Here is a 13078-nt window from a genome sequence, read left to right as displayed (position 1 = left end):
TCATAGACTAAACTAACTATTTTAGAATGTATCATTAAAATGATGACATTAATATAATTTTATTTATAGAATTTTTGACACATTTAATGGTGTATCTTAAAATAGTTGATCTAGTATAATAGATAAGGTGATGGACTGAATCTCTTTAAAGAATTTTCTCATCCATTATAACGGCACTGTAAATAAAATGTTGGCTCCCTAAATAAAATCTATGACATGCATGCACATATAATATAAATCTTTTCCTTAGATTACCTCTCCTTTATATAATATACATATTTTTATTACACAATCAAGATTGTTGCTGAATTTCAGATGCAACAGTTCTAGCCCAAGACCTTAGATGTTTTTTCATGTCAGCAGCTGAAGGTACTCTTGGCATTCTTAGATTTAACAGTGGCGAATCAGGTCTCCTTATTAGCCATGCTTCTGATAAATATGGTCTAATAATTCCTCTCGCTTGTTCTAATTCATCATCATCATCTCTAACTATGTCATCATCGTTGTCATCTTCGTGTTTTTGTTCGTACAATCCGAATCTTGATAATCCAGGAAGTACACTTATCATTCTAGGGTTTATCTCTTCTTTCTTGAAAATGAAGCCAAGGTCCATAAATCCTTTCACTTCTTCAACTTCGAGCTCTCCTAAGGTTCTGCAGCTCATGGATTTCTGCAACACTTTACTGAATCCGGTGTTTTTAGTAAGTCGTTTCGCAAATGAGGGCGATGAAGATTGCGAACGGGCTCTTTTTGTTGTGACATTCAATCTTGTTGGTCTCTCCTTATCTTGTTCTTGCTCTTTCTTGTCACCCAAGTTACTTTTCTTAAACTAGAGTTAAACAACAAGAAAACTTGACTAAGAGAAAGTACATGTGTACAGTTAACAAAAATAGGATCAAACTTTTGGTGTAATAAATTTTAAAAGTCATTGAACTTTTACAGTATTTCATTTTGGTCATAATATTTTCATTTGTTTTAATTGAGCATTAAATTTTAATTTCCTCATAATAACGAGAAAGTTTTATCTACTTTTAAGACAAATGGTGGAATCAGTGTTGAATTATTATGAAAGTATGGCCAAAACTAAAATATTTTCAAAGTTCAAGTCTTTGTCATGCAAGCCACCTAGGCAATATCTGGCATAAATCAAATAAAAACCTTTCTTTTTTACAAGAAAGTTAAAATTTGGTCACTAAATTGAAACAAATCATTACCCCAAACTTAAGTGACACTCATTTATCAAAAAAAAAAGTGACACTCAAAATTGAAACAAATCAAAGCATTAGAAAAGTTAAGAGACACTCAAAGTTAATTACCCCAAACTTTTGCTTCTAGTTTCATTTTTAATTCCAAAACTATAATTTGTAGCAAAGCGGTACCAGAAATGTAATTTGTATTTTTATACGATGATCCTTACATATATACAAGCTAGCTAATATATACTATGGTAAAATAGTAATTGGATGGATATTTTTATCTATGCATTCCACAACAGTATATATATTTGCCTGAATTTCTCCAAATACTCTTGTCTGATATATAAATTTTTAATAGGAACTGAAGTTTCATTATTAGGGTAAAAGATTTGGTACAATACAAACTAATAACCTACAAAAACAAGCGTGATTCTTATTCTATTACCTGCAAACTGATTGAAGATGAGTTTGATGATGAAGAGACATCATCTTCCGAAAAATTTGACGTAAGAACACGAACTTCTTCGTCATCATAATCATCTCCTTCTTTTGATGAAGAAAGAGTAGAAGTTGAAGAAAACTCATTAAGAGAAGATGTAATGAAAGAGCTCTGTTGTTTTAGGGTTTGAGGAAGTAGAACTGTAGAGGAAGAAGATTCAGAGAAAAGAATTATCTGATTAAACCAAAGGCGGTCCATAAGACCAAGTAAACAGAAGGAATAATGATCAGCCATGGCTATAGAATAATAGAGCTATCAAATTAAGGGAAGAAGAAGAATATTATAAGTGGCATAAAGTAAAATAAATGTGGAAGAGAAAAAAAGCTTAACCTTAGTGGACACAAATAATAATGGAGAAATGTGGTCATAAGACAACGATTCTCTTCACTCCACATCTTTAACACTATCCAATTTCTTATTTTTCCAATGTGGTACCAACATTGTGGGACCTGTGTACACTTTATTTATTTATGTGTGAATATTATTCATGCATGATTAATTAATTTATTGCATGATAAATAGTTGAGCGTGACACTATTAGTTTTTGCGGGTAATGATCCAAATCTGTCTCTGATGAGGACCATCCATGAATTCTCGATGCAAAAGTTATGTTACAGGTCGGTAATATAATGATCGATGAATTATTGTTGGAATTTACCGATGGAAGGTTTCCGTCAATTGTCCGTCTCTAATTTCTGATAAATAATATGTTGGCCAACATCTTGTACTGAAACCTACAAATTATACTGTAAAATTACTGAAATAGGCAAATAGCATTCACCAAGTTAACAAAATTGTAGTTGTAAAATTGAATATTAGTAATGTCATACACTGCAATAACTAAAGAGACTAGTAATTTAAGATCTGAGCAAGTTTTTATAATTTTGGAAGTAACATGTAAACTTTAAATATAATACTTTATAAAACTTGAAAATAATTTTATAAATAAACTATATCTCAAATGATATATGCATTGGAAAGAATTCTACTAAAGTCGTGGGATTAAATCCTTCCACAAACGCCAAAAATATCTCTCTTTAAATGATAAAAAAATTGATATAAAGTTGTATTAACAATTTTATTATAAATAAGTTTATCATAAAAATGATTTTTTATAATTTTAACAATTATACTCTTCATTATTTGTAATTAATTATTAATACCAATAATTAAATGTAATAATTATTAATTTAATTATAATATTATTCAAACATATTAATACTATTTTTATTTAAACAATGATATGTGAATTCATTTTCCTGTATATACAAAAAAATCAAGCTCTGTCAAAGGCCAAATATACGTTTGTTGTTTGTCCTCCTTGCCTCTATATTGTCGAGGCAAAAAGTATAATATTAATAACTTCTTGTCAACATAAAAGGAAAAGGAGATTGGAGAGAAGTATAATAAATTGTTCTGAATGCATTTAGAAGTTAGGTAAGGGGTCCATTTTGTTTGGAAAGTACCATAAAAGGAAATTAACATCAAACTTTAAAAAAATCAAGTTTTCTTAAAAAAATTATTAGATAGACTGAGTCTACCACATCATCCGTAAATTAAGCTACTTATAATACTAATCTACTTATTATTATTTTAATAAATAATAAATAGATTAGTACACCCACAAACTGTGGGAGGTAAAAGAGTCCAAAAAAACAAGCTAGTAGAGATTGTTATAGAAAAAAATCAATACATCGAAAAACATCATTTTTGAAATAAGAAAAATTCTGATTCCTTGCCCGTTTGTAATTAATTTATTATAGTAGCTTTTAATCCTTTTTAGTAAATTATCATGAATTAATAATTTAAAATATCAAAACTACTATATTTAATATTTATACTAGAAGACTAGAAATATTTTGATAATTTTATCTTTAACTAATATTAAAATTATTAATTTTTTCCTATCTTTATAAAACACAAATAAAAATTGCATTTTTGTATCAAGGAAATCAAAATTGAAAGCCACAAACAGAATAATATAATACCCCTAAATTATACCAACAAAAATATAATTGTTATATTTTTAAAGGTCAGTGAGAGTAATACTTTTGCATGTGTACTATGTACTTCGATGTGTAATGTGACATTATCACTTTTGTATGAATTAAAATATAAACCGAGTTTTTATTTTTGCAAAAGTTAGAAGAGGACTGCACAAGTGAAGGCAAACTCCCCACTATTACATTACATATATACCAACTTTTTCCACAGGCCGCAGAGGCCATAAATCAAACTTGAAATCAAGGTGCACATTAGAATGACCTGGCATTATTAATAAAAGCATGGGCTAGATCTTGAATAAACAACCACCTTGATTTGAATTGCATTACCTATCACTTATATGACAATTCAAAGATCAATGATCAAGATTTTAGACGAATACACAGGACAAAACTTTAAGCAAGCCGATTACGTCGACCTGCTTTGCTTTACATAAATCATTAATCGCCAAGGTCATGTTCGTTTTGTAAAATAGAATACACTTATCTTGCTAGTTTCGATCCTGCTCATCTTGCTATTCCTAAAAGATAAGATCCTGAGGTCAATTTTTGTCTCTATGATGTGAAATCATTTTGCATTTGATCATATTTTTCTAACCATTGTGTTAATATAGTCATCATCTCTCGTGTGTGAATATTCATGTACAGATTTAGATTCCAATTTTAATGCAAATTTCAATTGTTTCTATAAATTAGATTTAAATGATAATTCTTCAATGATAAAAGATATCAAATGGGAGGGCCTTCTAATTAATATCGAAGTTATCTACTCAAACAAATTTCATTCATGTGCTGAAAATTATTGGAATGATGCAACTTCCAGCAGAGGAGTGCATTTGAATGAAACGAAATTAAATTTTTCATTTTTCATAAAATTAAACCAAACAAATTATTTAAGAATTAAAACGTTTTCAAGTCAAACCAAACTAGTTGATTCAGTTAATTTTTCAAAACTGAATTGTCAACTATCTGATTTGATTTGTTTCGCACCCCAACTTCAAGCCTAGTAAAGAACCTGACAGGAATAATAAAACATCTAATCTTAATGAAGGCTCCGCAAATTTGAGACGGGAGCCTGGAAGAAATTGATCGACATCGGCTAGCATTTTATTTACAGTTTTCCTACACAAAGTCAGTTTATCTGTTTTTTTTTTTTTGACAAAGTACTACTATATTTACAATAATGATATAAATAGTTTACTTAAGAAAAAGAATGATAAATGACAAGATTATCTTATTGCTTCATGTCATCAGACATAGCAGCAGCTTTGCATATTGGACATGAGTTTTTCATGGATAGCCATTTCTTGATGCAGCTCACATGATACTCATGACCACAATTCTTCAGTGACCCAACATCATCCATCTCTTTGTACTCTTCCTGCAAATTTTCAATATCCATTCTCACGTCAGAATTACATACAGCACTGATAAAAAGATATACTGCATAAGTAGCCTAGATTCGGGCAATCTTTTTAAAAAAATACGCTTTTTCTAAAACAAATCATTTTTATACACTTAATATTTTCAATTTAAATATGAAATTTCTCATTTTGTACGCTTTGCATCATAGAAGTATCAATGATGTATCTTTGCGGTATTAAGATTTGTTTTTCTAGACAAAAATAAAAATGTGAAAAATGAAGATTTTTATTATTAGATAAAGATAAAAAATTTGGAGTTTGAAGCACATCTTTAAAAAATAAAGGGGCTTTTTCAGTAGTTTTGTGATTTTTCCCAGCTTAAAATAGCAAGACACGTATGAATCTACTTGAGAAATAATACAGATAGTCATGACCAATTAGGGGTGAGCAAACATTCTATTAAACCAAATTAATCAAATATTGTATATATTTTATATTTTAATAATTATGATTTGTATCGTTAACGGTTTAACCAAGTTAACCGATTAACTCGATTAGAACGGATTTATATTTTAAAATTTCAATTAATTTGATTAATTCAGTTAATTTTGTCGGTTCGGTTAAACAAAAAAGTAATTCGGCTAGTTTGGTTTTGGTTAAATATGTCAGTTTTTAACCAAACCAACTGATAGCTCACCCCTATTCAAAAAAAAAAAACTGATAGCTCACCCCTATTTTCAATGCTTCATTATTCAATTGAACATAACAGAAAAGGTGATCAATTATGTAAATGGAATTCAACCTATGTATGCATATATGAACAATTCTTACCAGACAAATCACACAATTTCCTTCGTCCTGGCTTTGGCCAGGGGAACAATATACTTTTTCTGTCAAGCACTTGGATATCAGATCTTCAGACAATCCTGTGCTGACACAACCAATTCTTTCCCCCAATGCCAGTAGTTCCTGCTCATTCGATCCATCCAAAAACTGTTTAGAGTCCTATCATAATAGAGTTAAAGAAATAACAGGAAAAAAAGAAAGTAAGACCTCATAGCTCATTTCGTCTACGTCTAGCCTCATGTCTCTATGTTGGTCAAACATATTTCTAGAATAGGTTGAGCGGTCCAAAACCATATAACCCTGTAGAAGAATGGCAAAAACAAAAAAAATATAAGAAAAGAACAAAAATAAAAATATTGGAGTTTCATTGTCAATAATGCGGGGAATCGCGCACAAGAAAAATCTAAAAAGAGTCTGCATCTCAGTAATATAGCATGTTTTAGAAGGAAGAATAGTTTAATTAAGATTAAAAGAAAAAGAAAAATTAACTCCTTGTTTTACCCAAAAAGCAACACTGTTTAAAATTCGTACCTCAGAAGAAAATCGATCATGAAGACCTGGCTCATTGGATACAGATCTGTATCTGTCATAAGAAACTCTGGATCTATTCATGTCACTGTTGCGCCAAGCTATAGTGGATGACAGCCTTGGTTGTCTGGAGGGGAAATTTTCAGCAACCAACTGCATGCTATCATCAGAAGGCGATACATGCCCCGAGCGTAAATTACTTGAGGAAGCCCTGAAAGTCGGATTCGGTCTTTGAGAATAACTACTGCGAATACCTCTTGCAGAATGTGCTGAAGAACCATGGTGACTTTGATGAACAACAGGGTTTCTACTTGAAACGAAATCATGGGGATGTCTCCTAACATCTACAGACGCATTAGCTACGCTGCTTCCAACAAAAAAATGATTTGCCTCATGACTATAACCATTATTGTCTGCAACATGCAAAAAGAATACATTATTAAAAATAGGAAAATAAATGAGCCACAAGATAATGGGTTGGTAAGTTACCTGGCATTAGCATCCTTCCAGAAGCAGGAGAGATTCTGGAATGGCTCCAGTCATGAGATAAAGCATTAGACCTTTGACCTGAAAAATCTATCGAACTAGAATGCTCAAAGGGGCGGCCAACAGGATAAGAGTTGTGGGAAGAATTTCTTGATAAATGGGTCCTAGCTAAGTTGGATTCCAGATCAAGCGCAGGCCTATTCCTCACATTCCTGACAGCACTTTCAGGCCTAATTGAGAGATTTCCTCTATGGCCAGGAGTCATTGTAAGGCATTCCCAGCCCATGTATTGAGGATCCAAATTTGGTTTCTCCTGCCGCAACTCAGAAGAGTGAGGAGGATCAGAGGAACTGCTGGCGCCATAATATCTGGTCGTACTGCTCCCTTCACATGCAGAAGGAACACCAGGGCTTTTTCGTTTGTGAAGTCCTCTTACATTGCCCCCTGTAAGATCAACAAGACCACTCTCAACACCATGGAATGGTTGTCTGTCATAACTGGAAGAAGAAGAAGGATGGCGTGCATGATTTTCGGGAACTGTGCAAAAAGTTCCAGCAGTTGGATGCAGAAAAGGGTCATGAGATGGGCCTGAAGCATCTGGTTGATAATATGATACTTCAACATTTTGATTTGAGGATATATATGTATTTGACATTAGTGAAGGGTTCCATTGGGAAGTAAAATGAACACCATCAACAGGCATATTTTCTGCGGGATAAAAAAAGGAGCCATTATCTGCAGGACCTTCCCTGTCTGCAGCACAAATCCATGAAAATTAAAGTTAGTCTTAGATAGGACAAACAAAAAAGTACATATATATACAGATTAGAAGACTAACAACCAACCGACCGCAAACAGCTATTTAATGACCATTATCAATCAGAAACTGAAGTAGTTTCAAGTTTTATAGGTATTCTTTTTTTTTGGGTTTCATGTAGTTTGCCTTAACCCGCTATCGCTTAAAAGGCCAATGCACTAAATAAAGCATGCACAAATTTTGAATTATTGCCATCGCTACAAAAGGATAGCACAAGAGAACATCACACCTTAAAAAAAGATCAGTAGGCAACCTAATTGCACCACCATTCATAGCAAATTTAAAATTTCCCCATCAAACGAATAAACATGAAACTTAATTTGAAATAGGAATACCCAAATTTGCAAAAGGTTGCTCGATATACATCTGATTCCAATTCTGATCCTGCTCATTCTCGAACATTTGAGATGTGTTGAATAAATGTCTATGCCCCATTACTGGTCCTTCGAAGTTGAGAATCCCAACGTGAGATCAAATCAAGCAGATAGCCACAACCTGCAGCAGTTGAAGCACCAAAATTCAGAGATAACTTCATACATACTTCTCAAGTAAACAGGGTATAGAACAATGTTCTTCCATAGAGCAAGATCTTATGTCATGTTTCAAAAAATGCAAACATATCACGTTCATAAATTAAAAGTTTCCCCATCCAGATTTTAAGTGGACTTGAGATCATTGCTTGTAAAGCAATTTTAATCCAGAATCATGTTTGCCTCTAAAATAAAATTTATGCACAATTAAAGATGAAAGGAAAGCTATACCCCATTCACATGAGAGCAAAATGAAAAAAATTATTTCCAAATACAACTACTATTTAAATTATTTTACTGGCTAGTAATTTGTTCCGGCTTACCATTATGCATTCAAATTAGTGGTACATCGAATTTTAAGCCTTGCAATTTAGGAGGTCAAGACACGTATAAGCTAATCGATATATGCTGTCATTCTCACAAATGAAATACATTATATCATCAGCATCAACAAGATTAGCAAGTCTACTTGAAACAAGATGGATAAAGATAAAGACAGCTAATCAAACCGATAACCAACCATGAGAGGAAAGAGACATCTTTAGGGGCACACCGAGGAAGAAGATAAGACTGTTTTGATCCTATCAAATCCAGGCATTCACTGAAGCTAAAAGAACTCGATTTGAAATCCATAAGAAATACCAACTAAGAGAAAATTTGACATCAATGAAAACAAAAAAATCCTTAACCTTTCCATAAATTGTAAGGGAGAAAGAAGCACAATACACCAAAGGATCCAACTTTGGCAAAAGCATTAGTAAACAAAAACATGAATCATATATTGACAGTGGGTACGAAAGTATACAAAAAAATTAAGTTACTAACATTGTGAAGCATAACCTCAAAAATATTTCTACAGCTTTTGGTATAGATTTGGATCCTCCTAAAGCCAAAAGTGAGATATAATTCTTAACAAATATTCAAACGTCCCTATCAAACCATTAACAATCTCCCTGATAATCACCAAATTTTAAGTAGTAAAAATTATCGCTAGAATGAACAGAACTAGAGAAAACAACACTAACAAAAAATAGTTTTAGAACAAAAAATGATTAAAAAGATATTATATGAAGAAAATACCTATGCAAGAGCAGAAGATATAACACACGGCAGTCGAGCAATAAGAAAATCCAACGATAATAAACATGACTAACTGAAGAAATTGAGACACTAGTGGTGGAAATTATTTAAGAAAGGAAGACCCAAGATTAAGCAGAGTTCTAAGACTTCTTAAGCTTATACCTCTTCAAAATATCATAAGAATACGAATTGTAAAACGAAATGGTAGCAGCAACAAAAAGAATAAATTCACCAAGACGCGCTATAGTATCATGTAACAGACAACTGATGTAGAATGGTAGTTCCAATAACATGGACATGAGGACAGCGTAGACAATCTAGAGATAACTTAAGAATACAGTTTCTGCATGCTAACTTCAAGTATAGGATAAATGTTAGGATACGCAGACAAATTTAAGAAAAGTGGCCAAATGTACATACTAAATCGAAAGAGAACCAAGTTTTATTATGCAATAATGGACAAAAATCCTAATTGTTATCCTACAAACTGTTGGAAACAGAAAATTAATGCTTCAACTGAATAGTCAGCCATGCATCAAAACTGGAAAACAAACGAAGATGAAAAAAGATAAGGCAAAAACAAGTAGATAGAGGATCTAAATTATTACTCCCTTCTCTTGGTAAAGGGAGCACATTAATTAATTTGGTAAAAAAAAAAATCTTCAACATTTGAACCAATGCCAAAGATGATGTTTTACAATGGAACCTTCTTCATTTAGCAATACATAAGAATGGTCAACCACACATCAAAGTTCTGTGGCAAAGTAATGCTACAAACCTTCACATTTATGTAACCCATATCCCCCTAGATCAACTTTAAAAATATCCCGAATCCAGAGAGTTGACATCACCTGTCTATAACTTCTTAATTTTGCAAGTTTAATGCACCAAAAAAGTTGACGAGGAACCCAAAACAAAAGAGACAACCACATTATCTGAGCACAGTAGTACCCTATAAATATACATCATTGAACTCAGGTCTAATTTACAGGAATCCCTATTATGCAAAAAAAAAAAAACTAGCAACTAATTTCTGCAGATGACCTTTCAAAATTGAAGAAAGATAAAGAAACTACTGATTAGTCCATAGAATTTGCTAATTTGTAGTACCATTTGTTCAAAGGAACTTGATGAGCCAGTAGTGAGAGATGGACAGATTAAAAAAAATGAATCTCCTTAAGATGGATACTAAACTATCTTTACAAGAAATGCATCCAATTTGTATACCATTACTATAGGACACTAAAAGTTTTTTAAGCATCACTCCTCAAGTGATAAGATGTAAATAAATTTATTTTACAATGATGCTCTCAAAATCAAAATCAGCATTTCTCACACATTTGAACATCAAAAAGAAGGAAGGTTGATGGAGAAAAGAACCAAGGAGGAGAAGAGAAGAGTAGAGCAAGTTATATACATGAATTATCAAACCCCGAAAAAGTTAAGCTTGCATCAAATCAAAAATCTATAGTGTAGGCCCACATTCTGGTCACCTGAATTCACAATATCCCAAAACCATCATATATATAACTTTTCCAAAATAATTCTAAAATTCCACAATAAAATGATCGTTCCCTGATTTAATAAACAAAAGTTCCAGTGGAAGTAACATATAGATGCTTCTATCTGACATAATCTCAAGTATATTATTGAAGCTCGTATGATACATAAGGGACATTTATTACTCTAGATTAGATGGGGATGATATTTAAAAAAGACAAAGCTTTTTACATGCTTAATAAACAGGAAGAGATCCTAAGATGAAAGGAGACACTCTCGTAAAGCCCAATTCTCGCAATTATTCTTTGGTAAAAAGCTGCAAAAGGCCTTGGGGTTGAAATATATAAGCATTCGACAGATAATTGATCACGAGGTCATATGTACAAGTTTCCCCTCCATGCTGATAACCTATATAAATCCAAGATGAGGCAACTTAAACAACTGCAAAATAGTAAATGTGCTACTCTATACTATAGAGAACAGAAGATTTAAATTCAAAGCTGTTCTTCAATCGCCTATAAAACCCAAAAGTGCCTGCAACACCATCTGTTGTTCACAATTTAGAACCAACAAAAATGGCTTAAACTAAGTAACTGTGATAATTAGCATCCTGTATTTGCAAAAGATGAAAAATCGAATTATTTCAAAATAGAAATAAAATCATAAGAAACAAAAGTCATTTGGTGGCAATACATGTTTAGAAATTAACAACGAAAAGATTATGATGAGAGTATAACCTTGTCTTAACTGAAACTGAAACACCTGGCCAGTTGCTAAAATAAATTATGGGGATAAAAAATACTAGCTTGCATAAGAATTTTAGATAAAGTATGTATTATCATATCTTCTCACCTGAAACTATGGCCTTCGCTATTCGTTCACCCCTCCCTCAGTTCAAATTCAATGACCAGAACCTAAACCTGCATAAGAAAAACAATCTAAACCTAGTTGATCTTAGGTAATTCTTCGGTAAACTATGCTTATGCTAGCAACCACATGAACTCACCTAACTAATGTTAATATTTAAAATACAAAAAAAGATGGAGCAGCTATTATAAACTTTGCTGCCACTGCAAAGAATAAGAGAATCCCCATTATTCCCTGATCAAAAAGCAGTTCTCAGTCGACGTTTGGTATGATTCTCGTGCTACATTTCTATCCAATTCAATTCTACTATAAAAGGTATAATTGAAATAACCTTAAATTTCATCTTTTCAAAATAGATGATCTAATTTCTTTCATAATAACAAATTCCATAACCTCAGTGATACAAAATTTTACAAGTTATACTAAAAGATTTCCTTTCAGTTGCATAAAATTCGGTTACCTTAATGCACTAAAACGGGAGCAGAAAAAAATAATACGCATGCATTCACAATAACATATAAAACTTACCCATCAAATTATACTCAAATTCAAAGCAAAACAATAACAAATACATATAATTGCAACATAAATACGACGACGTTTAATTGATGCACAACAGCTTGATCATCAACCAAACACTAAACATAACCCAAAATTAAAAGACGATCAGAATTGGGAGAAAAATATCAAACAGAAAACTGATCAACTAGAAGATGATCGGACTTCAATCAAATCAAAACTTACATGATCAAACAAAAAGCAAAAAAAATCCATTACACGTGGCAAATTATTAAAGAAGGAGATGATCAAAGCAACCAAAAAACAACTTGCCTTAAAAAGCTGTATTGCAGAGAAGATGAATTTAAGTTGATTAATTAGAATGATGAAGGTGTTTAGAGAGAGATAGAGGTTATTTCTAGAGAGAGAAAGCAGTTGGGTAGGCAAATTTTAACAATTTTTGGGATTTTGCTTTTGGTTGCAGACAGATATAATAAGAGGAGGAGGAGAATTTTTGGGTGGCATCTTTACCGGCTACCGGTAGCCAACTGAAAGGGCTTTTTGTAATTTCGGACAACCTTTTTGGTTGGTTGGGGGTAGAGGTGGCAATTTTCACCCAGACCCATTTACCCACCCATACCCACCCATTGTATAAAGGGTATGAGTTATAAAAGGGTAGTTATATGTTAAATGGGTAGTAAATGGGCAAAAAATTTCCAACCCATTAAAATACGGGTTACAAAAGAGTTTGACATGGATACCCACAATTTACCCATAATAATTCAATAAGCAAAATTGGATGAATGACACATGTCAATTTAAGAGTATTTGAGTTTTTTTAGAATATCAAATAAATTTTAAATT

At 32.2% G+C, this 13078-nt stretch overlaps 2 protein-coding genes across 11 annotated transcripts; both read right to left on the bottom strand.

Moving 5' to 3' along the window:
- Positions 1–229: 229 nt before the first annotated feature.
- Positions 230–2029, bottom strand: LOC126676697 (uncharacterized). Its single transcript, XM_050370960.2, has 2 exons — positions 1642–2029; positions 230–829 (listed from the first exon to the last, which is right to left on the bottom strand). The coding sequence occupies exons 1-2, from the start codon at positions 1927–1929 to the stop codon at positions 293–295; spliced, it is 825 nt and encodes a 274-aa protein (XP_050226917.1). The 5' UTR covers positions 1930–2029; the 3' UTR covers positions 230–292.
- Positions 2030–4723: 2694 nt separating this feature from the next.
- Positions 4724–12683, bottom strand: LOC126676978 (probable E3 ubiquitin-protein ligase ZFP1). 10 transcript variants are annotated; one of them, XM_050371371.2, is made up of 10 exons: positions 11856–12526; positions 11702–11769; positions 11587–11611; positions 8593–11257; positions 8075–8234; positions 6926–7675; positions 6440–6849; positions 6116–6208; positions 5894–6031; positions 4724–5079 (listed from the first exon to the last, which is right to left on the bottom strand). In XM_050371371.2, the coding sequence occupies exons 5-10, from the start codon at positions 8172–8174 to the stop codon at positions 4933–4935; spliced, it is 1638 nt and encodes a 545-aa protein (XP_050227328.1). In that variant the 5' UTR covers positions 8175–8234; positions 8593–11257; positions 11587–11611; positions 11702–11769; positions 11856–12526; the 3' UTR covers positions 4724–4932. The 10 variants fall into 10 exon arrangements, with proteins under 10 accessions (XP_050227328.1, XP_050227321.1, XP_050227325.1 ...); XM_050371364.2 differs by having other exon boundaries at positions 8593–8677; positions 8790–11769; XM_050371368.2 differs by lacking the exon at positions 11587–11611 and having other exon boundaries at positions 8593–11459.
- Positions 12684–13078: the final 395 nt, after the last annotated feature.

The sequence above is a fragment of the Mercurialis annua genome, linkage group LG4 (genome assembly GCF_937616625.2).
Source record: "Mercurialis annua linkage group LG4, ddMerAnnu1.2, whole genome shotgun sequence".
Taxonomy (NCBI): Eukaryota; Viridiplantae; Streptophyta; class Magnoliopsida; order Malpighiales; family Euphorbiaceae; genus Mercurialis; species Mercurialis annua.
This window is presented reverse-complemented; position numbering and strand designations above follow the sequence as displayed.

Coding starts and splice junctions, on each gene's coding strand:
- LOC126676978 (XM_050371374.2), bottom strand. CDS start 8,174: ATGGGGCATAGACATTTATTCAACACATCTCAAATGTTCGAGAATGAG. Junction 6,850..6,925: donor TGGAAGGATGCTAATGCCAG/GTAACTTACCAA, acceptor TGCATGTTGCAG/ACAATAATGGTTATAGTCAT. Junction 6,032..6,115: donor TAGACGAAATGAGCTATGAG/GTCTTACTTTCT, acceptor TCGAATGAGCAG/GAACTACTGGCATTGGGGGA.
- LOC126676697 (XM_050370960.2), bottom strand. CDS start 1,929: ATGGCTGATCATTATTCCTTCTGTTTACTTGGTCTTATGGACCGCCTT. Junction 830..1,641: donor CATCTTCAATCAGTTTGCAG/GTAATAGAATAA, acceptor GTTTAACTCTAG/TTTAAGAAAAGTAACTTGGG.